The sequence below is a fragment of the Cervus elaphus genome, chromosome 8 (assembly GCF_910594005.1).
Source record: "Cervus elaphus chromosome 8, mCerEla1.1, whole genome shotgun sequence".
Lineage (NCBI taxonomy): Eukaryota > Metazoa > Chordata > Mammalia > Artiodactyla > Cervidae > Cervus > Cervus elaphus.
In genome coordinates, this window is record NC_057822.1 from 16,597,166 (window position 1) to 16,624,836 (window position 27,671).

Here is a 27,671-nt window from a genome sequence, read left to right on the forward strand (position 1 = left end):
TGGTTCAACATACTTAACTGGTGGTTTTATGAATTATAATGAATGCTGCTACTCTCTAAAAATGAATGTATCGAAGATGAAACAACCTCCTTGGCACGCTTACAGCTACACAACACATTTGTATGATTGCAAGCACCAGTGCTGGAAGCTCAGAATAAGTCAACGGGAGGAGTACTCCCACCACAGCAGCAAGCAGGTCTCCTGAGTAGATCAGATGACATCCTTAGGAGAGTAACCCGCAAATAAGAGGTAAGTACCCAATAGATAGTTAATCTAAAGCCTTTTTCTTTTCCTTCTTCAAAAACTCTGCCACCATAATTTTTTATTTCTATTCAGTGCTTTAAAAACCAAAACGAAAAATTTAGAAATGTTACAGGGAAGATTTTAATGTGGGATTTGTAAGGCTTTATGAAAAAATGATTTAATCTTCCTCCTTGCCTCAGAAACTGGGAAGGTTAAGAAAAAAAGAAATTACTACTTAAAAAAATAACTGGTTCAAACTTGACATAAAGTGATAAATTCAGAAAATATCTGTGCAGAAACATGCTTTCTTTGAAAGATGAAACATGTAAAAACAATTATTTGGATCCTAGGAATACTTTCTCCTCTTCTTTCAAACTATAAAGGAGTTCTAGAAACCCCAGTATTTTAGAATGAGTTACAAAAATGTTTTATAAAAAATGGCATTTATATGAGTATTAAAATAAACTTGATCAGACCAAATCTAATTACAAATAAGGATTCCTATGCTGGTAAATCACAGCAGGGCGGGGAGGTCGGGTGGGGGGCTTGGAGTGTTTCTAGGTAGAAGGCCAGTGTGTATGAAAAGTTCTGTTTGGTGTTTGGATGTTTCTCATCTTCTACACATATTCTAAAGTAAAGGTAAAATGACAATTAGGGGTCAGGAAACACCTAGGTTTTCATTACACCACTGAAAAAATTAATGTATCTCCCACTTCATTAATTGGAACATATCAGGCATATATATGATTGTAAGAACTGGCTGTATTGTCACAAACGCACAAGAGATCTATCGAGAAGGGAGGGGCTGCTAATAAATTCAACTGCTTTTTTAAACTGGGTTTTATTAAGAAATAAAGAAAATAATGCAATTGATATATTTTATATCTAGGGAGAACTCTCTGGCATTCAAATTCAAACTCGACTCCACCACAACAAGAAAAAAAAAAAAAAGAGGGAGAAAGAGAAACCAAAAAATAGTCTGTTTTTTTCCCACAGCTATCAGTTTCTTTCACTAAGCCTTCGGAAACCTGAGCCTCTGCAGAACACTAACCACTCGGGCCTTACCTACAGACATGGACAGATGTACGTACACTTTCATTTTATAGAGTTTGAAATTCTCTTTCTAAGGAAGGAGTCAACTTTGGCCTTGAGTGTTTGGCATGGGTACAAAGCCTTAAAAAAGCAGATGACTGGTCAAGCTACTGACCATGCTGATCACTGTCCGGAATCAGATCAAATCAAAGAAAAACAGAGAATGGCTTTCTCTTTTAGAATATTCGAGCAACGCACAAGTCCTGAGCATGTTTTGCAGAGCTCATTTGACCACTTAATCTCTTCTAACTGGTCTGGATTACAGACAGAATCGATAACAGAGAAAATGAAACAGACTGGTGAGGAACAGGGAAATAAGCCACGCTGGGCAGCTCTTCTGATACTCATGGTGATAATACCCACAATTGGTGGTAACATCCTTGTTATTCTGGCTGTTTCACTGGAGAAAAAGTTGCAGTATGCTACCAATTATTTCCTAATGTCCCTGGCAGTGGCCGACTTGCTGGTTGGATTGTTTGTGATGCCGATTGCCCTCTTAACAATAATGTTTGGTAAGTATTTCACTTTGTTCCTGCCATCAAACCACAGAACTATGATATACTATTAGAGAAATGGATACTCATTCAGGGTTTAAATATGAACTTGGACTATTTAAAGATATAGGGAGTAAACAGTTGCTCAGTTTTCATCAGTATGGTTGATAATCAGTTTTAAAGAGCAAAAATAATTTCTTAAACAATTCTATTCCCTCTCAGTCACCTAAAAAAATCATTAAAAAGTCATCCAAGTTAGCAATATTCATATATTCTGAATGTATTACCTAAAACTTCTTGTGAAGAATAGATGACTCTATACTTTATCCCATTACTAGTACTTTTTTTTCTTGATAAAGCAATAGCTAGGACACTACTGTGACAGTTAATGTGCTGGGTTAATTATTAATAATAAGGTCTCTGAATCAGTAAATGCCAATATAAATCTCTAAACTCAAATTTCAATTGGAATTGTTCTGAAAAGTCTTGCTATAGCTCTTTATAGTTTGTGTACTTAAACTAAAGTGTTACACATGTGTCGTGTTAACAAAAAATTATGTTTAGTTGCTGAAGGAATGGTCTGGCTCAGAAAATCCCAAGAGATGATCCATCTGTTTAGTTTTTATGATTTCTGACTATTCATGTCCTTGATGTATGTTAGACGAATAAGACCTCTAAGTTATTAAAATAAATGACCAAAATCTGAGTTATTACAATAACTTAAAACACAATTAAAACTGAAATTTTAGTTTGTCATGATAAAAAAGAAAATGATACTAAAATGATGCAAGTAGTTTATGATTCATGCATATCATTTCTAGTTATATAATTTGCGTAAATACAATTCTGATGATGAACTATGAAGGCTCTCAAGAATCAGCATTAAGAGGATATATAACTTAATGCTTGACATAAATTGATAGTCCATTCATTAATTGCTAAAGAAGATGATTATAGCAAATAAAGCTTTTTAGAATTGCTTATATGGTGAAGATAAAAATATTTCAGGTTATAGAAGTAAAATTTATTAACTAGAATTAGATTGCATATTTGATTATATTCAGGTTAAATGTTATATTTTTATAAGTAATTACAGAAATGTATCTAATATTAATACTTGATCCCTCAAATACAATCAGATGGTGACAGGCTAAAACTTCCCATTTTTAGCTATGTGTTAAATTCTTTGGCAGGACAGACAGTAATGTCTTTTCTGCTTTAAAAGATTCTCTCATCATTAGTATTGTCTATCCCCTCTCTTGTAAGATTGTAAAAATCTAGTGCAACACACAACCATGGAAGATGATTAAGAAATCTTACTCTATAGGAGAGCCTAAACAATCTTAATTCTGAATAAAGTTTAAAAGAAGTAAATGAGGATTATGTCGGAACATTTATGCATATTTGGTAAAGACTGTACAGGCACCAATTCAAATTCTTACCTCCATGTGCACAATAGTTTAATGTGTGAAGTTACTCTTTAAATTGTGCTTTGTTAGGCATACAAATGTTAAAATGTTAAAATATTAAAATGTTAACATGCTCATTCCAACTATGACAAAATTTAATTGATATGTTGAATAAATGAGACTGATATGTATTTTAACTTTAAAATCCATGAGTTCATAAATATCAATCATCTATTAGTATTTGCAAAATACTGTTGTAGACATTTAACCAACAGTTAAACAGTTAAGGAATCTTAAAAGGCAAAGTTTCATGGCATTAAAGTAAGCTGATAAACAAAATAGAAAAGCAGGTAACAGTGATAATCCCATGTATTTCACAGGAAAACAGCAGGCATATTGCAGCTGAAAACTAAGTTTATATTTAAATATTCGGGCCCAAGATATTCTTAGCTATAATGGCAGAAAATCCAACATATTTTAACATACAATATGTAGAATGTCTTCCTATCTATGTTCAAAAAATTATTATATATATACACTTTTAACTTCATTTTGTTCTTTCAAATGTAAATTTTTAATTACAAAATAAACTTTCATAGCCCCAAACATTTCTGCTATCAGTAATTAAGCTGCATAGAAAGGTTAGTAGATTTTTAAAAATAAGCTAACCTGGGAACCACTATTTAAAATATTACTGCATAATTCATTATTGAAAACGTTCTATTTCTATGAGAAAATGTATGAGAAAATGCAAGTTGCCCTCTTAAAAGCTTCAAAAGGATGCATTCATAAACTTGGAACTGCACATATTATAAATGGGGACCTGAGTTCAAATACTGTGATTTTTTAATAGCCTTTCATGTGTTAACTAAATCAATGCATTTATAAGAATTTCTTTAACTTTAAAATGCAGGAGTAGATTTTGTGCATTTTTCTTTCATTATAGGGAAAATCTTCAGAATTTCTGAAGTCTGTACAAACAAAAGTATCCCTGGTTATGGAAATTAAAAAAAAATTAACTATCACTATTTGTGATAGGAGTTACTTTAGTTATCTTAGGGAAATTCAAAGGAAGTAACACCAAAACTTTATATTCTAACAATATTAAGTTTAAAAAAAAGGACAGCACTGACAATTTTAAAGTGGTTTTTATGCTGATTAACATTTTATCTAACCAATAATGTGTATAATATTTGATTATACATTATTTGAATTTCTATTTTACCAAGATTATGATGACTGATATAACACGGTTTTTCAAATAAATTGTGCTACATTAACTTTTCTGTCACTTCTTCCTCTTTGGGAGCATTGGACTTAACCTTTACTTTCCAGTTCTTTCACTGTCTTGTCTACAATTCTTAAAAATCATGATCACAAATTAGTAGCGTATAATATAAGGCTTGAAGATGCTTAGGTTAGACATACTTGAGTAGAACGCAAAGGAAAAAAAGAGTATCATATGCCAGTATAAAAAAAGACAGGATATTCACAGTTTAAGAATGTCTCTGAACTTTTCCTTCTCCCATTAAACAAATTATTTAAAATGTAAAGGGAGAAAATATAACATTTGGTCATCCATTGGTCATTACTGGCTTCTTTATAACAAATTTAAAACAATGTTTCACGATCTGTAAGTTGAAACAGTATCTGTGGTACAGTTGAAAGTGGACAGATAAAATAGCTGAAATATGGGGGTTCATTTGAAGCAAGATACCATATGCTTTGAATCCTGGTTCTCTCGTATTGGCTTAGGCAAGTCACTTAACAACATATCAGAACTCAAGCACCCTGTGTGTAAAATGGCTGTGCTAAATCTTCCACTGCCACTATCTTGTGAAATTGTCAAGTAGGTCCCAGCATGTATTATACACTAATAATTGGCAAGTATTTGTACAACATGCAAAGGGTTTATATACTTAAATACAATATTTAGTTTAGATGTGAGTTTGACCAGAGATGAAATAAACGTATAGCAGTAAAAGAGAAAAAAATCAGTTATTTATTTATACAGTGAAATACTGTTCTACCTAACTCTTAAAGAAGGGAGCAAAGCAATTAAAGGCACTTCTTTCTGGAAAATGGAAATTTAAAAAAACCAATGTAAAATTTTCACAAGTATTAAATCACTCAAAACATTTATAACACTATATTAGACATTTAACCCCATGATCCTTCATATGCTCAAATGCAGTGAAAAAACAACAACAACAAAAACAAAGAAGCTTTGTAATAAAAATTTAAGCACTGATCTAGCACTCTTTTCCAGAAGATAAATATAGGAACATAAAAGTTTCTAAGATTAAAAAAAAAAGAAAAATACTTGAAAACGATGTCCTTTTTGGACGTTAGGGCAATTCAGGACTTGTCCTGCTGCAGTATCTTCAAGAACTATGTACCTCAATGAACAGAGTCCCCTTGGAATGGCTTTAAAAACAGGCTTTAAATCCTCAAGAGGGAAATCTTTTATGTCCCAGATTCAGAGATTAATGTCAATTACTTTCCAAACTACCGGCATAACTCAGCTTTTCAAACTAAAAACCTGCCCCAAGGATAAGCAGGTTTCAGATGAAAATTAGTCTATGTCATCAAGAAGCCAAGTTTGTGGTTTAAAAATTCAGATTTCTATACCAGTTGAAAAGAAAGCCAAACAAACAACTCACCCAAAAGAAAACAAAAGAAAAAAGGCATGGCAATGCGCATAGGTTATTTATGATTCTTAGCCATATTTCAATACAAATAGTTAAAATTCAACTTTAGTAAAAGGCATACTTCCATGACAAATTTAGTTAAAAGTTGAACAGTTAAAAGATGTTCTCATGCCCTTTTTCTGAAGTAGAGTTTTCAATTTAATTGGATGCATTTTGCTACCACAGGCAGGAAGACAAACACTGATTTTATACTGATGATACGGCTCAATGTTTATAAGTGGGACGGTTTTAATGGCTGGATTAGTTGGCTAGTTTCTGCCAAACAATAATAGTAATAAGAACTGACATTTATTGGGTGCTTTCTGTATGCCATATGTTGTTCTAAATACTTTACATGTATCACTGTATTTAATTCTCAAAGCAGCTCTATAAAATGGTATTACTGTCACCCTCATTTTACAAGGGAGGACACAGGAATAAATAAGTGATATGATCTGAACCTAGGAGAACTAATTCTAGAATTCACACTCTTTTACTCTGCTTTCTCAAATGAAATGAGAAACTGTATCAACCAGAACTGTTGCATTTGGCAAGCAGGCAACATTTTTATCTGAAATAACTTGATCTAACAGGAGGGCCACAGAATTTTATCTAGTGACAAGGCAGAACCCAATATTGTTTTAAAGTTATATTTCATATTAAATGATACATATTACACAATTTAAATGCTTGCTTTCTTCTGTAATAGTTTTAATTAAAAAATTAGATCCTCAGGGATTTAGTTTAAGTATCTGATAACTTATTTCCCTTAGATTCTTAGATACACTTTTCTGTTTATGTAAATCTTAACTTCCATTTTAAATAATACATTACATCCTTATGGAAATAAGTTAGACATAATACATTGCAACAAATAAATGAAATTATAAATCTTTAAAACCTTTTCCAGTTACTCTGAATAGTAATAAACTTTTCTGACCTCGCGCCTGTCAAATTAATACTAACTGAGAAGACAATTTTAGAATAGAAATATCTGGACTAGGAAAAGTCCTTTTATAAACTGAGAATGTCTAGAGGTGGTTTTAACTTACATAAATTATTATATTACATGAATTCTACTTAGGCAATTATTTTGGCTTTGAATAAAAGATTTCTATAATTTAATCCAATCATCTGTTACTTTTGTTAAGTTTCATAAAAACAGCCTATTCACTAGAATTTCATGAAACCTGGAATCATAAAGGTTAAACAAAAAGATCTATCACTTTTAATCCTAAATCTCAGTCTCTTTCTTAAAGAAAAATCTCTATCATGCTTCAACAATTCTACTGTTACCGATTAAGAAAGCAATGACTAAAGCACTAAAATTCTAATGACCTGCATTAATTTTAGAACCCCTTTCTGCTCCAAAATTGTAGTTTATATATCCATTTTGCTGGAAAACAAAGCTAACAAGGCTTCATAGGCTTAGCTAAAATCAACACTAAAGAGCTTTCCCTCTTAGTTCACAATTAGAAGTATGTAGGTCAAACAGTTCAATTCCAGAGACATGTACTTTTAATATGAGAGTTCTATTGTGGCCTGCTGCTCACGGCTACTATATTTCTGACCAGAATTTTCCAGATGTTAACTGAAAAGAATACAATCCAAAATTAGAATAGCTAAATAGGCAAGTGTATGTTATTAGCAACCCACTTTAAAAGATGCAGGCATTTTAAAAGAGGAAGCCTAAGACATAAGACCTTAATTATCTGCCTTTTAAAATCTTTAACTATGATCAGTATCTCTGTAGCTCTAGATTTGAGTATTTTTCTACTTGCTGCTCAGTTCTAAACCTGAACTTCAGGACAGTTTAAAATGCAGCCTCACTTTAAGTAGTTTCCACTGCAAAACTATCTCAGTCATATATGATTCTTTTCGTTCTATTTAGACCATTAGTTTCCTTAAGCTCAGGTCAAAGAATACACTGCTGCCTTTGACTGTTCAAGGTCCTTTCCCGCTAGTTAAAAAGAGAACAGAACACCACAGCTAAGAGGGAGAAAATCTAACTGATTAGATTCTTCCTAAACACAAGTTTCTCTGCCATATTTTATTTCATTTATTTTGAACAGTCTCCCATTAAGTTCTTTTTTATAAGGAATTCTGAGTGCCTATCCTATGCCAGCAAACTCAATAAACAACCTTTTCAAGAAAGCGGTGCTTCTCAAACACTAATCTGCATGTAAATCACCTAAGGTATTTCCTTCAACTGCAGTCTGATTCAGCAGGTAGGGATGAGGCCCAAGAGCCTGCAGTTCTAAAAAGTTCCCAGGTGAGGCTGATCCTTGCAGATCTGAAAAGCATATTTTGGGTAGCAAGATCCTAAAGAACACTTTCAATTAACATTTAAATTTTAGTAAATTTTGATAAATAAATGCTCTCTCTCAGATTTAAAGACTTAACTGTACCTGATTTTACTCATCTGCAAAATCAGTGATATAATCTCTAAGGTCCCTTCCCGCTCAGTGACTATTTTATCATCTCCATCCCTTGTGAAGTCACTCAGTCGTGTCCGACTCTTTGCAACCCCATGGACTGTAGACTACCATCCCTTATCCACACCCCAACTCAATGAAGTAGGAAAAGCCTGATTAAAGTAATTTACTTAAAAGTATGAATTATTCCCTCCATCTAATGCTTTAAAGCCTTTTTAAAGAATCTGCCGAAGATGGAACCAAGTACAAAGGAATCATTTATTCTTTTTTTTTTTTTAAATCTCATACTGATTTAAAAATTATTTTAATATTCCTGTTAGGAATGCCACATACCAACTGCGGAAGCAGAAGGCACCAATGGGAGTATTTGTCAGCCTTGCTAGCTTTTTTTGTGAAATACCCAAATATTTTTCACTGAGATCCTTCCTGATTCTTGAAAAAAAAAAAAAAATTCAAGTCTATCTAAAATCTCTTTCCCTAAATTATAGTCTTTATTTTTGGTGGGGGTGGGGGTGGGGGTGGGTGTCTAGAATACTAACCTCTCTCCACCCCTCAGGCTTCCTGAACTTAAACAGTTTACAACTAAAGGGTCTCTTGGTGCTCTGAAATACTGAGATAATCTTCGTTCCCCCTCCAATTACCTCAATCATTTTATACCTGTCAAAGTCAAGATACACTTTGCAAAAACCAGGAAAAGTAGTTTACATTTCGTCAGTGGACATACAATAATTAAACCATAAAAAGGGTTTAGATAATCTCATATATATGGCATTTGTTCTACAAAGAAGCAATGTGCTTTTATAGAAGTTCTACAATTTTTGTATTTATAAAAAGGATTCTAACTGAAATACTCTAGGGCAAATGCTATAATCAATTTTAGTTGTTTTAAAACTACAAAAAAATACACTAGTGAGTATATATGTACTATGTGTAGTCTATCAAATTCATATATGTATGGATACTCTTCTAAGTAAGTTTGTTGGAAAACTATGTAGAATATTCAATAGCATATCCTAAACCTGAAATTTTTTAAAAAATTTAATATTCTAAAATGTTTAAGACTGTATGAGGTATAGAATAAATGCTTTTTATATGAGTTGTTAAATAAATTAATTACCATGCCTAATAATGAGATGTTCTTTTAAACCCAAAATCTGTATTATTATCTCAAGTGTTTAGAGTGAAGGATGGACTTTTGGAAGGGTAACAATCCACTTTTCTCTGGAATAACCTAAAGCCATTCCTTTTGCAAACTTTATTTCAGAACTATTTCTGTCAAAAGGAAAACTCAAGTCATTCCACTTAGTTATTTCACCAAATTAGAGTTTGCTATAAACAAGGTTCATGCTGCTAGTTAATACTAGAAATGAGCCCAAATCCCAGGCCTGAGACTCCCATGCCAATATTCTTTTTGCCACATTACACTGCTTCCTCTATCTGGCAAAAAGGGTTCTGTTGTTTTTTTTTTTTAAATAGCAGTTTAAAAATAAATTTTATCTGAATAGCAAAATTAAGCTGTAACACTATATACATTTTTTAAAAATCACAAAAGAAATAGACAAAAGAGCAAAGGTCAAAATAATGTTAAAAATGCTAAACTGATTTAGAAAGAGTTGTAATTACTATACAAAACAAAATATATTTAAAAGGTGCCATCTACATAAATGTATATATTGTCAACTTCATTATCTGAAGTCTTCTTGGAAGTTAAGTCGTAAAATTTCAGATGAATATTGAAAAAGGTTAAAAAATATGCATCAGTTGAAAAACAAACTGCAGGAGAATATGTTTTTGTTTTTTTCTTTCTTTCAGAGGCTATGTGGCCCCTCCCACTTGTTCTATGCCCCGCCTGGTTATTTCTTGATGTTCTTTTTTCTACTGCATCCATCCTGCATCTCTGCGCCATTTCAGTGGATCGTTACATAGCCATCAAAAAGCCAATCCAGGCCAATCAATATAACTCACGAGCTACAGCATTCATCAAGATTATAGTGGTGTGGTTAATTTCAATAGGTACGTGGGGAGTGTCAGGGTGTGGGGTGGTTATACAGGCCTTTGGTTCCTTTTGGCTAGGAGATTATCAGGCCTGGTAGTGATACATCAATACAAATCATAACATTACATTCATCATATAGCTTCTAAACCATTCTATCAGGAAAAGGGTGAAAAAGCAGAAAAGTTCATGGCTTGTTGTTGACATGCAGGAAGACTAAATCTGAAAAAGTTTTTGTATTTGTCAACCAATCATTATGGCTTAGGTAAGCATGCAGAATCCTGAAATTTTATTAAAGTAACACCAAAAAATGACTTGCATCTTAAATCACACCTAAGAAAATAAATAGGAAATGAGAAAAAAGAATCATTTTATGTCATTATCAAAGTTCATATAGTCACCTTGGAAATTAATATGTATATAGACTAGACACATTAGTGTCTGTTTAAACAGTGTTTTGAAAACGTTTATAAATTTTTTTTGGCTATACTGCATGGCATGTGAGATCTTAGATCTCCAACCACAGGGACTGAACCTGTACCCCTTGCAGTGGAAGTGTGGAGTCTTAACCACTGGACCGCCAAGGAAGTCCTTGAACGTGTTTAATTAGAAAATGTTAAGAGAGATACAAATGATGTTCAGAAATAATTTTTGGAAGAAATTATATTTCTTAACTGTTTTATGCGGCTGTGCCCATCTTTAATACTCAAAGATAGCTGCTATATTAGAGTATCTGAGCATGAAGTAAAGCACAAATGGTAACTCAAATGTTTTGTAAGTTAATATCACAAAAACAAACAGATTCACAACAGTTACTATGATCATTAATAGTTTGACTAGTATGTTCACTTCCTCCTAGTAAGGAAAATTCAAAGAGGAAAAAAATCAAGAGAGACTTGAAATAATCAAGAGACCTGAAATGCTAGAAAGAAATCTAGTAAAGATGTGACCTCTCTCTCTAATGAGAAAAAAAAAGACACTGGGGGTTAGGGGAAAAAAACAAGAAAGCAAGACACTGAAAATGACCTACATATTCTTGGAATACCAAAGCCAACTCTCTTTTGAAAAGTTTGGAGGTTAAAGTAAGGAGTGTAACTACTCTGGTTTGGGAAGAAATTAAGAGTCAAGAAGAAGTCTATTTATCTGCAAGCAGTGAGGAAAAGCTAACTTTGGGGAAAGAGTCTGATTGATAGAACAGAAAAGGCCCCTAAAAAGGAAGCTACGGAGAGGACATCAGAGATAATGGGTGACAACTGCCAAAATTTAAAGTGGAGAGAAGGAAAACTGAAGTTCATGTCAAAAACCCCATAACTTTTTGGTAAGTTCAGGGCAATGAGAGAGAAGGAAGGGGAAACAGTGTGTGCTGCCGCAGGGTGGAAGCGAGGGGTGGGATGGGGGACAGAGCAAAGGTGGAGGGAAAGTAGGAGAAATGGCTCCTTAAGAATTAAAACATTTGAAATTGAAATATATATTCAAGCCAATATACAGCCTGTTGGTAGAAGTTGTACCTCGATTAAGCCTGGATGACATGAATTTATACTGATAAAACTGATCAAATTTACATTGAGTGCTTATATGTTAGACACTAAGAATACAAAAATAAATAAGAAAAAGAATCTTTTCACTCAGGAAGATGGTCAAATAGTAAGTACTAAGTATACAGGAAGAAAAGAATAAAAAGATGACCTCAGATTTACAGCTTACAAGTGATCTTACAAACCTATTTTTTCCTTCTATAGATGAGAAAAGAAAGCTAGAGGTTTTAAATAGTTGGCTTAAAGACTTATGATTTTTGGCCCAAAGGCCAAAATCAATGCCGTTTTCATTTCATCACACTCTATGCTGTAGAACCAATGACAATTTAACAACTTTGTAAAAGAAAAGGCAGATAATGATGTTAGTTCAGTTTTTAAATTCTGTAAAGTGCTGAAGAGAGCTCACTTTCTTCTTCTGGATTTATAGTTATCCCAGGTAACACCTGACAACAGTAAGGTCTGAAAGGAGAGTAACAGGGTAAGGTATAAAAAAATACCAGAGAAAACAAATGTTACTGACCAACAAGTTGGTTGAGAAGGTAACGTGAGCCTTGATGGGAGTTAATGGAATGTGGGAAAAAGAGAAGGATGAACTAGAGGTCAAGATAGCTGTGAAAAGAAGTTCTACAGTAATGAAGGGCAGCAGGACAAGAAAGGGAAATAACAGTTCATGATTTTAGATATGGGATAATTTTAAGTGGACTTATGGATGGCTTCAGGAATGCAAACAAATAACTGGAGGTGAAGAGTTCAAGAAATAAAACCTTAGGTGTTAGAAGAATTATCAATGGGATGAAATTATGGAAGATGATAGCAATGGAACAGGGGATAGAAAACTATAGCAAAGGGCTAAAACCATTAAGGAAGACAGATAATATGTCCCAGAGGTTGGTAGAGGATCTAGATGGAGAACAGTGTAAGTAGCTTACATAGGCTTTGAAAGAGAAGTGCTTGGGGGTGGGTGGGGGTGGGGGATGAGAACAGTGTAATGGTTACTGGAAGTAACAGGACAGAAGGACCAGCGAAATTTTTCTGCAAAGGGCAAGATAGTAAATATTTTGGTCTTACAGATTCTGTATGATTTCTGTCAAAACTACTCAGCTCAGAAGCAGTAGAACAAAAGCAGCCACAAACCATATATTAACAATGGGTATGGCTGTGTTCCAATAAAATTTTATTTACGAAAATGGAAGGCAGGCCAGATTTGGCCGTTGAGCCACAGTTTGTTGACCCCTAGTGAAGAACAGAAAGTGTACAGATCATCTTTCTGGTGGTGTACCTGAGAAAAAGCAGACAAAGCAGCAGCCTCCATTAGAAAGGGTTTGAGGAACATATTCTTTTCAAGGTTTCTATGCTACAATAAAAAGGCGATGTAGATGATAGGAATACGTTCAGATTCAGAGAAGTGAATTCTTCTATGATACCTCAAGAATCCTAGAGATGTCTAAAGATCAATTAACTCAGACTTACTTTAAAATATCTGCCGTTTCAAAGGGAAAGGATTAGGGCCAACCCTTGTGTTCTCTTCCTAATAAGCTATTTTACTAATAAGCAAGATCTTATTTAATATCTACTTCATAATACTTAAAGTGTAAGAAAATTAGCATGAAATATATGTCTTTCATTTCTATCGGAGGAAAATGCAATCTTGAAAATAAATTTCAAGATCCACAAACTCTTAAGTAGCATTTAATAAAAAACAATGAACCCTTAGTTTTCCCTAAGAAGTCAGAAAAAAAAAGTTAAAAGACATTCACAAATATCAAAAGATAAACTGTCTGTTAAATGAAACTGTGTAACCTCAGAGATTAAAAAATAGGTATCAACTCAGAACTAAGATACTGCATGAATGCATTCTTAAGTCTTTTGAGCTCAATCACATTGGATATTAAGATAAAAGCAGCTTCTCTTCCACATCCCTTTCCTTAACCTGGGATAGCTCAAGAACCAAATAGATATTGAGAAGTGGAGAATATATAAAAACATTCTCTATATCATGGGTACAATATAGTTTTAGGGACGCTTTAATTATACAACTGAAACCACTAACGAGTCTCTTTAAAAACAGCAGGTTTCCCTACTTAATTCTGTTTGTCAAATCTTCCATTAAGTGCTTTGATTCTGCCTTGTGGGTACCAGGAATTAACATATACTAATAGTGAAATGTCAGTAAGACAAACTTTAAAAGGACCTAATCAAAGGTCATAACTTAGTTTATCTTGTTTTCCTTAGGCATTGCCCTTCCAGTTCCTATTAAAGGGATAGAAACTGATGTAGCTAACCCACACAACATCACCTGCGGGCTGACAAAGGATCGTTTCGGCAGTTTCATGCTCTTTGGCTCACTGGCTTCCTTCTTCACACCTCTGACCATCATGATTGTCACCTACTTTCTCACTATCCATGCTTTACAGAAGAAAGCTTACTTGGTCAAAAACAAGCCACCTCAACGCCTAACGTGGTTGACTGTGTCCACAGTTTTCCAAAGGGATGAAACACCTTGCTCATCACCAGAAAAAGTGGCAATGCTGGATGGTTTTCACAAGGACAAAACTCTGCCCAATGCAAGTGCTGACATACTTATGCGAAGAATATCCACAGTAGGAAAAAGGTCAGTGCAGACCATTTCCAATGAACAGAGAGCCTCAAAGGTTCTCGGGATTGTATTTTTCCTCTTTTTACTTATGTGGTGCCCCTTTTTTATTACAAATGTAACTATAGTTTTATGTGACTCGTGCAACCAGACGACTCTCAACATGCTCCTGGAGATATTTGTGTGGATAGGCTATGTTTCCTCAGGGGTGAATCCTCTGGTCTACACCCTCTTCAACAAGACATTTCGGGATGCATTTGGCCGGTACCTCACCTGCAATTACCGAGCCCCCACATCAGTAAAAACCCTTGGAAAATGCTCCAGTAATATCTACTTCCGGAATCCAATGGCAGAGAACTCTATATTTTTTATGAAACATGGAATGCAAAATGGCATTAATCCTGCCATGCACCAGAGCCCAATGAGGCTCCGAGGTTCAACCATTCAATCTTCATCCATCATTTTACTAGATACACTTCTCCTCACCGAAAATGAAGGTGACAAAGCTGAAGAGCAAATCAGTTACGTATAGCCGTAATGGCACAATTTTAATGTAATGATGAGTAAGACGATGAGGAAAATATAAATATACCAAGAATTATATAAAGAACTTTATATCATGTATCAAAAATCATCTCTTTAAATTAAGAATTATGTATTAAGATTATACAATTTTCTTTATTTGGGCAAAATTATTCTATTATTAATAAAAAATCATTTTTGTATAGTTGAAAATTAAAACAATCCAGCACCCTGGTTAAATGTTAAGATAGTCAAATGAAATAAAATAAATAAATCAATAAACTTGTTTAGAAAAAAACAATGTCACCATACAAAAAAACAATGTTACCATAAGAATTTATTTAGTTCCTAACTGCATGCAAAGCTATGCCAAGAATGAAATAAACCAAACAAACAAGCATTAACCCTGTCTTCAAGGCCTTAAAAGCATAAGGCAAAACACAGAACAACAGTGATAAGAGGTCTAAAAATAAGAGTATAAAATAATGATCACAGCTGAAGATAAGCTAAGATTTCCATTTACATTTAGGCTTAGTTAAATGTGGGCTTCCCTGGTGCTTCCCATGGTAAACAATCTGCCTGCAATGCAGGAGACCCAGGTTCGATCCGTGGGCCGGGAGGATCCCCTGGAGAAGGGAATGGCTACCCACTCCAGTATTCCTGCCTGGAGAATTCCACGGACAGAGGAGCCTGATGGACTATAGACCATGGGGCCACAAAGAGTTGGACATGACTGGGCGACTAACACTTTCACTTTCACTTTAGTTAAATGCAGCCACAATTTTGCACTGATCAGGCAACTGTCTCGATGAAAGAGGGTAGTAGGGAGGACAGTAGCTGGTTATCACACAAAATAGGATCTTGGAATTACAGGTTAGATGGCTCATACCAGGCATTTACTGAGCAGAGGCAGGTTTATCAGAGGAAGAAAAAGCAAATGAAAACAGTCTTGGGTACATGGACCTTATGTTTCTCAAAGAGCATGTGTAAACTGAAGGCATGGGACTTTAATCCAGGAACCCAAACTTTAATGAATTTGTAAATAAGATCATGGCTGCCCAAGCTTGCTTGAAGAATTGGTTGAACTTCTGGCACAGAATTTTTTATTCATCTGTTTGTCATTTTACTTTGCACTGCTAGATGTGGAATAAATCCAATCTGTGTCATTTACTAGTTATTAATAATTTGAGAACTTGGTTTTCACTGCAGCACCTTAGACAAGTTGATTACATTTAATTTTCTTCATCCATGACGTTTTAGACAAAAGCATTCCTAACATGTTTTCTAGTTTCTACTTCTTATAAGAATCATATTATGAAGGAAACACACACACACACCAAAACCCTGAATGGCCTTTTAGAAATAAAAAGCACATAATTCATTAGCTGGATCTGAGTATCCTTGGTAGTAGTCTCAGTGGTAGAGATCTTAGCAAAGCCTAAAAGCAGCTCAAGGAAGACATCTGCTGCTGAAACCGGGAATTGAGCACATGTGTGAGCCACAGTAAATACAAGGGCAGAAATGAATTTTGCTAATTAGAGATCAAAGCACGGTCAGGTTAAAAAGGGGAAAAAAACAGTTTTCATGAAAGCTCTACTTCCTGTGTGGCAGAATATACACAGGAGGTGACTGAGTTATATGATATAAAATATAAGGTGACTAACAGGAAGAATTAGTAGCCGATAATGAATAAATAAAGGAAGAGACCCTGATGAGTAAGATTCTTTATACAGGCCAATAGTTACTAAGGGTACACCTGAAAGAATATATTTCTCATATGAAAATTATCTTCTCATAAAAAGCCCTCCCTAAAAGGCAAAAATAAAACCATTTATTTTTGTTTTTAAATTGTGTCTAAACTTACAGCAAAAATAAGGAAAGGTTAGCATCACAGGCTGGAATGATAGGCCAAAGACAACAGGAAGGAAACAGAACTACTCAGCTTCTATTCTGCTTCCATCTTTTGTCTCAAGAGAAGGATTTTTAGACCAGAAAAAGTAATGTTGTTAAAACTGATCAAAATGTAAAATAGGTGAAGAGACTGGCTACCTTAAATGAGTTCAAGTCTCTAAGCTAAATGAATCACATCCCTGAAACAGAACCTGTGAATATAATTATAAAACCATCGCTGACAAATCTGAGGAAAAACAGAAAATGGCAAAGGTACAAAAGGACTGTAAGTGGCAAATATCTTAAGGTTCAAAAAGAGAAAAAAGGGATGGGAATCAAGAAATTTAAACTGTGGAGTCTGTTGTAGATCTTCTGAAAAAAACATGGAATAGCTTAATACAAATAGGTTTTATCAGATCTTAGAAATCAATGAACATCTGATACTTCTTATGAATTTACTAAAAACAGTAATAACCAACTAACCACATACTCTGTTTTAGAGGTACCAGACTAGTTGTTTAGTCACTAAGTTGTGTCCAACTCTTTTGCAACCCCATGTACTGTAGCCCTCCAGGCTCCTCTGTTCATGGAATTTCCCAGTCAAGAAAACCAGATCTGTATAAATACCACGTCTTCAGGATTTAGTGAAAGCTCTCCAGTGTCTTTGTGAACAAGCTGGACAAATGAGGGTTAGAGGATAATACACTGAAAGAGATTAGTATTTTGTTAAATAACCTCCTTCAACAAAACTGACTGGTGAAAGGAGAAACCTATTAGCATGCTATATGGATCTGTGCTTTGCTGTTTTAGTCAACATTTTTATCCAAAATAGGAAAAAAGTATTTAGTGTCTGCAGTAAACGGCTAACTTTCTATCTTGCATCTTAGAGAAGGCCTTCTAACCAGTTCAGTGGATGTTGAATGAATATTCATTGGAAAAAATATTTATGTATACATATTATTTGTTGAATTACATTATTATCTTTACAATAAAGGTTCATTTCAGGAACTTGGGGTAGAAAATCTGCACCAGAGACTAAAAGAACATGAAACTCATCTTACTTGTCCTTCAGATTCCCACCCCTACATTATGGTATAATTTCATCACAATATCCAAAAAAAAAAAGAGTATCCAATATCCAGCAGTATTCAAAAAAAGGGCTGAAAGAAGTACTTTTAATTTTCCTATGTTGCACTTTAAGATAAAGTACCTTAGTGAAAAGAAACTATGAGAGATCAGAGAGCAGAACTATTTTTAAGAGGTGTTACTGCATCTACCGCCACTATTAACAATTGCCACTACTCACACCCACTTGACTAGCACTTACTAGTGCCAGATACCATTCTAAGGGCTTTAGATATTATTAACTCACTCAACTGTCAAAAAACAGTCTTAGATACTATTACTCTGCCTCTTTTACAGATGAGGAATCTGAAATTCAAAGAGGCTAAGTAACAAGTTCTAAGTCACTCAGACTTTGAGTGACTCAGTAAGTGGCAGAGCCAAGATTCAATTCTGGCAGGCTGGTTCCAGAGTGTGTCCCCTGGATCACAATCATACTATAATGCCATGGGCATCTCACATCTGCAATTTTTTCATTCTTCTGCATTTTAACAAAGCCTATTACTTTTCACTCTCATTAAAGAGCTTTAAGAACTCTACATGCCTGTGTGAAAGACAGCATCCCATTTGAATTACCAATATATCAATGCATGGGAAGAGGACTACTACTTCTCAAATAGCATCCCAATCTCTGTAAACATACTGGTTTCTTTTTCAGAGGAACAACACTAACTCTATTATTAAATGGTCCACATTCTGAACCTAGATAGATTTCTCAGAGAATCAGTTGCTATGTAACTACTAATTACAAATAGAAATGGAATATAAACAGAATCAGAAGTTAGAAATTATTACCTGAAGAGAATGAACCCAAGTGATTCTACTGCTGCCCTCCTGACGTCATCATTAACATCACTTACCTAGGAAAAATTTCAAAGGATGATTTCATTATATACTACATGCATTCTATTACTACAAAATGATTGTAGTATTACACGAATTCTATTACTAGAATAAACTGATATGAGTGGCCCACATAATTTTAATGTAATTAGATCTCATTTGTATATTACCATAGCTATCTTCCTATTCAGTTTCACTTTCAGCAGTTTCAGTTACCCACAATCAGCTGTGGTCTGAATTTATTTATTGAATGGAAATATCCAGAAATAAACAACTCACAAGTTTTAAACTGCATGCATTCTGAGTACCGAGATGAAATCTCACGCTGTCCCACTCTGTCCCACCTGGGATATAACTCATCCTTCTGGTCAGTGTATCAAGCTGTATTTGTCATTCACCCATCAGTCACTTAGTTACCCACTTAGTTATCAGACCCATGGGGTATTACAGTGCTTATATTCAAATAAGGGTTCCCTGGTAGCTCAGCTGGTAAAGAATCTGCCTGCAATGCAGGAGACCCTGGTTCGATTCCTGGGTAGGGAAGATCCCCTGGAGAAAGGATAGGTCACCCACTCCCGTATTCTTGGGCTTCCCTGGTGGCTCAACTGGAAAAGAATCCACCTGCAATTCAGGAGACCTGGGTTCGATCCCTGGGTTGGGAATATCCCCTGGAGGAGGACATAGCAACCCACTCCAGTATTCTTGCCTGGAGAATTCCCAGGGACAGAGGGGCCTAGTGGGCTGCAGTTCATAGGATCACAAATAACCTCTAGTTTACTTAATAATGGTTACTTAAAGTTTATTATTGTTTACTTAATAATGGTTAAGTTTATTTAGTAACTTACATTATTTAATGTACTTAATAATGGTTTACTTAATAAAGGTTATATTAGTTTACTTAAAATGGCCCCAAAGCACAGAAGTAGTGATACTGGCAATTTGAGTATTCTCTTACTATGCCTACTTTATAAATTAAACTTTACTACAAGTATGGATGTATATAGGTATATGAAAAAACATAGTACATGTTTCAGTACTATCCATGGTTTCAGGCATCCATTGGTTGTCTAAGAACATATATCCATGTATAAGGTGGGGGGACTACTATATTCCTCTATTAGAATGTCTTACCCAAATTTAGAAAGATTCATCTAAGAATTTATTCATTTCAAGACTTAAAAGCCTTTACAGCTTGGTGAAGTTTAAGATTCAGGGGTAGTTTTAAAGATTATTTCAGCTGTACCATAGCATTTATGGCCCACACCAAAAATCTAATCATTCCTTCAATGTTGTTTTAAAAAAAAAATATGCCCTAAACTTAAGCAAAAGACAAACATCTAGAACATACCACATGTTGCATTGATAAATAATAAATTGCTAATAAATACTGGGTGATGTGAACATCTCTAGGAAGAAAAAAATAATAATAGTACTAAACCCTTTCTTGCATGGGAAGATGACCTTGGGTATACCTTCTCCCAGCACCAAGATGGTAGAAATGTACTAGGTGAAGACATATGGAATGTCCACTGTGTCATCAGACAACATCATTGAAAAACTACCCCTGGACTGGGTGACTATGAGTGGAAAAGTCTACTGGAAAACACGGGCACTGGCTCTCCTGTGCAGTGTGTCTCCTGTCACAGAGCATGTCCCTCAGGGTTACCTGGAAGCTAACTTCACAGGCTGTAAAAAGAAGTTGTTTCTAATATTCATCAGATTACCCTACCTTGGGGTGGCTACACACATTCACATGGTCTTGTCTCTTACTAACGAGTGTTTCCCCTGGAACAGAGTTTCAGAAGGTGCCCTGAATGACTTTAAGGACTTCTACGCAAATAAGACACACCGTTATCTGGAAAAGCTAAGTGAACCTGGTGCTCGGTTATGGCTGACTGTATTCAGTGGAAAAAAATATGAATCTGAGACCACTGGTGGTGATTATGTGGTGTGGGTGTTGCAGTCATCAACACATTGAGGGTCCATCTGCAAACTTTCCCTTCCATCTCTATATAAGAAAGGGTTAGAATACTTACAGCAACATGTAGCAGGCGTCGAATAGCTTTGTTGTTACCTGAGCCACAATAAGCCATGGCTACGGTATACATTCCAGATCGTCGAAGAATTGGATCCTAAGAAATAATTCAACATCATCAATTTATTTCAAATAGTTAACGTTCTTACAGGCTTAGTTGCATCCATCAGGGGAGCTGGTTTTAGGCAGAAAATGAACTAAAAGAGAACTGATTTGTGGTTGGTAGTTTTCTAAACAATGGGGAAATTAAAGGCTCTAACATGGGAATAATTAACTACTTCTAATTCCCAGTATTCTGTGCAACATACCTATGCTGCCTCACACTTTTTAGGACGTATAAGCTCAAGCCCAATACCAAACGCCCTATGATTCTTTCATTTGTCAAACAACAAAGAAGCTTGCTTCTAATTCTACATTCTAATTTGCTTTTTACCTTATCACTTAATTCTTGGGCACTGAGCAATGAGTGGAAGAGATATGAAGTTTGATGGCTGAGCAAAATAATTAGTAGTTTTATCAATAAACTATAGGAGTGGATATTTTTTTTATCAGATTACAGAGGACAGTACTGTTTACCACTGTCTACCTACTATATGCAATATAGTAAAAATCGTTTCACTGCTGTAAAAACAAGACACACACACACACACATCTTGTTTTTTGTTTTTACAACAGTAAAACAATTTTTACTATATTGTATATGGTAGGTAGACAAGACAGGGGCTTCCCTCGTGACTCAGTTGGTAAAGAATCTGCCTGCAGTGCAGGAGACCTGGGTTCGATCCTCAGGTCAGAAAGATCCCCTGGAGAAGGAAATGGCAACCCACTCTAGCACCCTTGCCGGGAGAGTTCCATGGACAGAGGAGCTGGGCAGGCTACAGTCCATGGGATCGCAGAGAGTCGAACACGATTGTGTGACTAACTTTCACTTTTCAGTTTTTCACAAACAAGACAAAAGGCAAAGGAAAAAAAAACTTGTCCAAATAAATAAGTACAGAGAAGGTCACTGTTTTGTGATGAAAAAACAATGAAGCAAACTTTGTATCCTATTAAATGACTATGAAATCATTCCCAAAATATTATTTCTAAAATTAACTTACAATTTCTAAAGAACTTTTCTAAATCTGCTTATTTGAAAACCACCGAAGTCTTAATTAAATTTAAAATTCTCAAATTAGCCCTGCTCACCTCTTCTAATTAGTGTTTTTCTTGCCTAAATTTTATTAGGCTTTATATATCTTTCGAGAAGTTTCATTGATTAATGTACCTAGGAGTTCTGATGGAAACAGAGATAATTTCTAGTCAAGGTTAAGTGTTTCTGTAAATGCTGGATATAACAACTGGAGGGTGAGAAAAAGCAGGGAGGAAAGGATGAATAATATGTGATCTCACCTTATCACGGCAGAGAGATTCAATGAGAGCATCAGCCTCTTCCATCCTCCCGTACATCACTAATGCAATGCCAACTGCAAGACCACGGAGAATCTTCTCATGTTGAGTTTCCTGTGCATAGCCGACCATGTCCTCAATAGCCTGGGCATTTTTAGAGCCCAACATAACCAAACCTAGGGCCAGGCCAGCTGCTTCCCCTAGTGAGTAGAAAGCAAAACATTAAATAATAAGAGTTAAGTATGTAAATAAAACATATTCTACTGGAAGTGCTAATTATTAACAACTATCAACTATCAAAATAACCATCAGCTTCTGCAGCATTTTTTTTCAAGTCATCAGATATAAAGGAGGATAGTTCATAAGGAAGTCCACCCATATATTTATAGCTATTTTCCTTTTAAACTGTGATAGGATACACCACGAAATCCTGCAGTGATTTCAAATGAGATACTATGGCAATATTTTTTCTACATTATCACCAAGCAGTATAGATAGTCCCAGGATACAAGGCGATCACTCTAATAAATTTCTATTTGCTAAAGTCAGTAATATAGACATATACACAAGATATACTATTTTTAGAAGCCTATATATCACAAAACATATTTTTATAAGATGAATTTGATAAATGTGGCAAAATTAACTCCCTCTACAAGTAAAGCTGGAATTAAGATTGCCAGGAGAAATATCAATGACCTCAGATATGCAGATGACACCACCCTTATGGCAGAAAGTGAAGAGGAACTAAAAAGCCTCTTGATGAAAGTGAAAAAGGAGAGTGAAAAAGTTGGCTTAAAGCTCAACATTCAGAAAACTAAGATCATGGCATCTGGTCCCATCACTTCATGGGAAATAGATGGGGAAACAGTGGAAACAGTGTCAGACTTTATTTTTCTGGGCTCCAAAATCACTGCAGATGGTGATTGCAGCCATGAAATTAAAAGACGCTTACTCCTTAAAAAGAAAGTTATGACCAACCTAGGTAGCATATTTAAAAGCAGAGACGTTACTTTGCCAACAAAGGTCCGTCTAGTCAAGGCTACGGTTTTTCCACTGGTCACGTATAGATGTGAGAGTTGGACTGTGAAGAAAGCTGAGTGCTGAAAAATTGATGCTTTTGAACTGTGGTGTTGGAGAAGACTCTTGAGAGTCCCTTGGACTACAAGGAGATCCAACCAGTCCATCCTAAAGGAGATCAGTCCTGGGTGTTCATTGGAAGGACTGATGCTAAAGCTGAAACTCCAATACTTTGGCCTCCTCATGTGAAGAACTGACTCATTGGAAAAGACCCTGATGCTGGGAGGGATTGGGGGCAGGAGGAGAAGGGGACGACAGAGGATGAGATGGCTGGATGGCATCACCGACTTGATGGACATGAGTTTGAGTAAACTCCGGGAGTTGGTGGCGGAGAGGGAGGCCTGGCGTGCTGCGATTCATGGGGTCGCAAAGAGTCGGACACGACTGAGCGACTGAACTGAACTGAACTAACAAGTAAAGAAATCTATTAGATTTTTAAGAGACCACAAAATACAGGCAGAAAACAAATGTTACAGTTACATTACTTAATCCTAGAGTATGTCATCTTTGGAAAGAATCACTTACCTGTCACAGCATCATCCTGATAGAGGTTTGTTTTCAGCAAATCATACACATCCTGGCGTGCGGTCCCCATGGCAGCCAAACCAAGGCCTAGACTGCCACCATGCCGAACAATCTAGAGAAAAAGCATGGGCTCCATTTATCTGGTACACTGCACTTAAAATCCAACCTTTCATTCTACTTTCGAAATATACTGTGCTGTTGGCATGGAGAGCAGCTGGCCTAGTGAATATTATCAAAAGATAAAGAGGGTCAATGATAACCTTACAATTTCAGTTTCAAAAGAATGCTGCCTGCTGATATAAAATAATGGCAAGTTAAGGAAATAAAAACAAAGTGGAGACAGTACAGCTCTCTTTTAATAAGTTTACACGAGAAGGGGAGGAGAAAAATGACAACTAAAAGACAGAACCAACTGGCAAGAAAAGAGTTTTAGGATAGGTGAATATGCTTATGAACTGAGGGAGGAAGCATAGAGGAGAAAAAAGGATGTAATGGAACATGGTAGGAGAAAGTGGCGTCAAGAGCAAAAGTTAGGCTTTATTTGGAGAGTATTTGTGTGATGATGTTACTTTTGAATGCACAGTATCCTTTTATTAGTGACAGTACCCCAGTTCTGCTTGGGGAATATTCCTCCCTACTGGTTCAAATCTTGGTGAGATTGTCATTGAAAATAAACTCTCTTATTCCCCTGGGGAAAGTGTGGGCCTGTGACTCTAGACAGGCCAATCAGATGCTCCTCTGGAATTTTAATCTTTCTTAAGTGGAATAACCCAAGGACCAAAAACATTTCAAGTTCATTCATCCTGACAGTAGAGCCCCGAAGAGACCATTCCATTAGTTCCTATTACCAAGATTCCTAGAATCACCCTGCTTTTAACCTCTGTGAGAACTAGTTCACCAGCTTTTCCTTTAATTATATAAGCTAGTTGCAATAAACTCCTTGTTTAAGTTGGTCAGCAGAGGTTTTTGTTGCTGGTAATCAAAAAGCTTTACCTGATAAGAAAATTTTTACCTGAGACCACCAGAAATTTAAGGCAGAGATATCTATAAATTATGTAAGATTTGTGGATGGGGGCATATTAGCTGAGACAGACCATCCTACTGATCTCAGTCTTTTCACTGAAGTAGGACAAAGTTTTCTGGCTCACTGAGCTACTCTCCCAATAGCTTTCTAATAGAGACTACTCTAACATAAAAGTTTAAAAAGTCTAAAATCCTATGTCATGGCTCCTTAAAATAAAAACAGGGATGCTTAATAAGTTTTTCCAAAAGAGTTACATTTAAAGATCACCATAAAGATAACACAAGCAAGAATTCTGATTCCCAAAATACTATAGGCAATTTTGGAGGGGCTTTAGTTTCCTATAAAATAACAGAAAATCACTTATGTAACATAACAAGACTCTGAAGTGTCTTACAATGCATACAATGTATATTTTATAAAAATCTGATACTTTATTTCACTTTTCACAGATAAGGTTTAAGGGACTGGAAACACAATTTTAGCTTATAGAGGAGGAGAGGAAATTACCTTTAAAAGATTCTATGAAAATAGTACTTTAGATCTGGGAATGTAGATTTGGGAATCCTACAAGATTTCTATTCACTGAAATAATTTGGCAAATATAATGTTTCCCTCATTCTTAAATAATGGGAATTTAGTTGTGCATTCTAATACTTACGTCATTGCTGGCATTCTTGAGCTGGTTAAGCAGATAGTCAATTATATCACCACCATGATTGGCATGAATGAGACCTAGTGCATAGAGACCTCCACCTTCCTGATAGGCTGACCCTGGAGAGGTGTCCTTGGGAAGGTATGTTGCCATTAATTGTAATGCTTCCTTCTCATGACCCTGTAAATGTGAGCCACCACAGAGGTGTCAGTAAAAGAAAGAGAAAAACATTTTCTATGACTACGGCTTTTTCTCCAGAGTGAAGGAGGAAGTGGAGTTCTCTCCTAAGCAACTTTATCACTCACAGGAGAAGATAGCTTTTAAGTGATCCTGAAATCACATCCTAGTTAGAAACAAATGCTTCCATTCCCCTCCTTTGTTTTATAACATTTCCCCAAATTTATCTTAGACTCTGCAAACAATTATTTCAATTCATCTTTTAAGAAATGGCTTAGTCTTCACACAAAAAAGATTTCTACTTTTTATTTAAATAAAAAAACAAAACCCACACATTTCTTATTTACTTTATCCTCCCCTGTATAAGGACTGATCTAATTTAACAAAATGTACTTGTCAGTGCATTATAGTAAACATGTTTCTCTATTTTTTTTTTTGACTGCACTACATGACATGTGGGATCTTAATTCCCTGGTCTGTCCACTGACTTGGATGCCCAGAGTTTCAAGCACTGGACTTCCAGGAAAGTCCCTATTTTTTGTTCCTTAACTCCGAAAAATTGCTTCTGTTCTGATGCCTACTCACAGAGATAAGTATATATTACCTTATGAATTACACCCAAACTGGCTGTAGCTGTAAATTTTGCCCAATTAGTGGCTCTGGCTAACCATTCCAAGTTATCTCTGTAAGAAAACAAAATTTAGCAATATTATTGAAATGAATTTCATAAAGCTCTTTATAACACTAAAGTCAAAGCTCTAACATTTTTACCTTGAACTGTTAAAAATCATTTTACTTTATGGATTTCAAGTTACTGATGATTCTGTTTTACCTCTTAAGGCCTCTTAATATTCTGAGGACTTTCTAAAAACGCAAATGTAATTACATTATGAACAAAAGCAAAATTGTATCAAACTTCAGAGCTTAATATATTTCATTCAAAAATCTGTATTCAAGGCAACTAATGAAGAAAATTAATTTTACCTCAAAACAGGTAGGTATATGCAATTTAAAAAATTTATAAAATAGCAAAAGTAGAATTTAAAATTCAGGACTGGCAAGCAGGTAAAGTTTCCCACATCCATGTAATAGTGCCAACAGAGTCTCTGTCAGAGACACTTTTAAACCGAAGGGGGAGCCTACGAGTACATTTACCTAAGAAACTGGTCACTGGTAGTGCCACAGTGCATAAAAGAGTTTGCTATGACAGTTGCCGTATGACAGACAGAATTCCTTACTGCATCCTAAAAAACAAACACAGATATTCATCATTTGTATTCATACAAATGCAAGCTTGCATGTAAACACACAATAAGAAGCACTATTTTGTGATGAAAACATGAATAAACTGAATTTGCATTTAAAATATGAATCTTGGAAATTTCTTTATAAAGATTAAATAACTAGCTTATTAGAAAACAGCAAGTCAAAAGTTTTATTTGTGGTCTTAACTTGAGGTCAATTTCAGGTAAGACTTTAATAGTAGATATTCTAATTGTTAGTTTCTAAATAGTTTGCCATTTCTCTTTGATATCCTGCTCAAGGTCTCCAAGAATGGATGTAACTTGAGGAGCAATGGTATACCTCTTCTGGCACTGTACCTCTGGCAGTCACCAAAGCAATTTTGTTTAATTTGACTGCACTATAAAGATAAGCATCAGAAAACTGTCATAAATGCAAATTTTTCTCTTGCACACTTATAAAAATTATTTTAAAAATCTAGAGAAGCATGATTACATATACCTCAATCAAACAACTTCATATTAATGAAATAGTATATGATTATATAAAATGACTTTGTGAAAGGATTTGGGTAAATAACACAGGCAAGGCAGGAAGATTTTTCATAGTATGTATCTTTTCATATTAAAATTTTTTTGGAACCAGATGAATAGACTATCTGTTCAAAAATTAAAATGAACAATTGT

At 35.1% G+C, this 27,671-nt stretch overlaps 2 protein-coding genes across 4 annotated transcripts in view; one reads left to right on the forward strand and one right to left on the reverse strand.

The window, feature by feature from the left end:
- PSMD1 (proteasome 26S subunit, non-ATPase 1) overlaps positions 1-27,671 on the reverse strand; it is an 86,506-nt gene that overhangs the window by 37,649 nt on the left and 21,186 nt on the right. The window contains exons 10-16 of the mRNA XM_043909706.1: positions 26,899-26,987; positions 26,348-26,426; positions 25,573-25,746; positions 23,891-24,002; positions 22,289-22,485; positions 20,898-20,993; positions 18,814-18,878 (exon numbers count right to left, since the gene is read on the reverse strand). Of these exons, the coding sequence (XP_043765641.1) occupies positions 18,814-18,878; positions 20,898-20,993; positions 22,289-22,485; positions 23,891-24,002; positions 25,573-25,746; positions 26,348-26,426; positions 26,899-26,987 (812 nt within the window). The remainder of the gene's footprint in view (positions 1-18,813; positions 18,879-20,897; positions 20,994-22,288; positions 22,486-23,890; positions 24,003-25,572; positions 25,747-26,347; positions 26,427-26,898; positions 26,988-27,671) is intronic.
- HTR2B (5-hydroxytryptamine receptor 2B) lies at positions 142-15,367 on the forward strand. 3 transcript variants are annotated; one of them, XM_043909709.1, is made up of 4 exons: positions 142-249; positions 1,240-1,847; positions 10,176-10,376; positions 14,124-15,367. In XM_043909709.1, exons 2-4 carry the CDS (start codon positions 1,325-1,327, stop codon positions 15,014-15,016), a joined length of 1,617 nt encoding a protein of 538 aa, XP_043765644.1. In that variant the 5' UTR covers positions 142-249; positions 1,240-1,324; the 3' UTR covers positions 15,017-15,367. The 3 variants fall into 3 exon arrangements, with proteins under 3 accessions (XP_043765644.1, XP_043765642.1, XP_043765645.1); XM_043909707.1 differs by having other exon boundaries at positions 172-249; positions 1,133-1,847; XM_043909710.1 differs by lacking the exon at positions 10,176-10,376 and having other exon boundaries at positions 172-249; positions 1,133-1,847.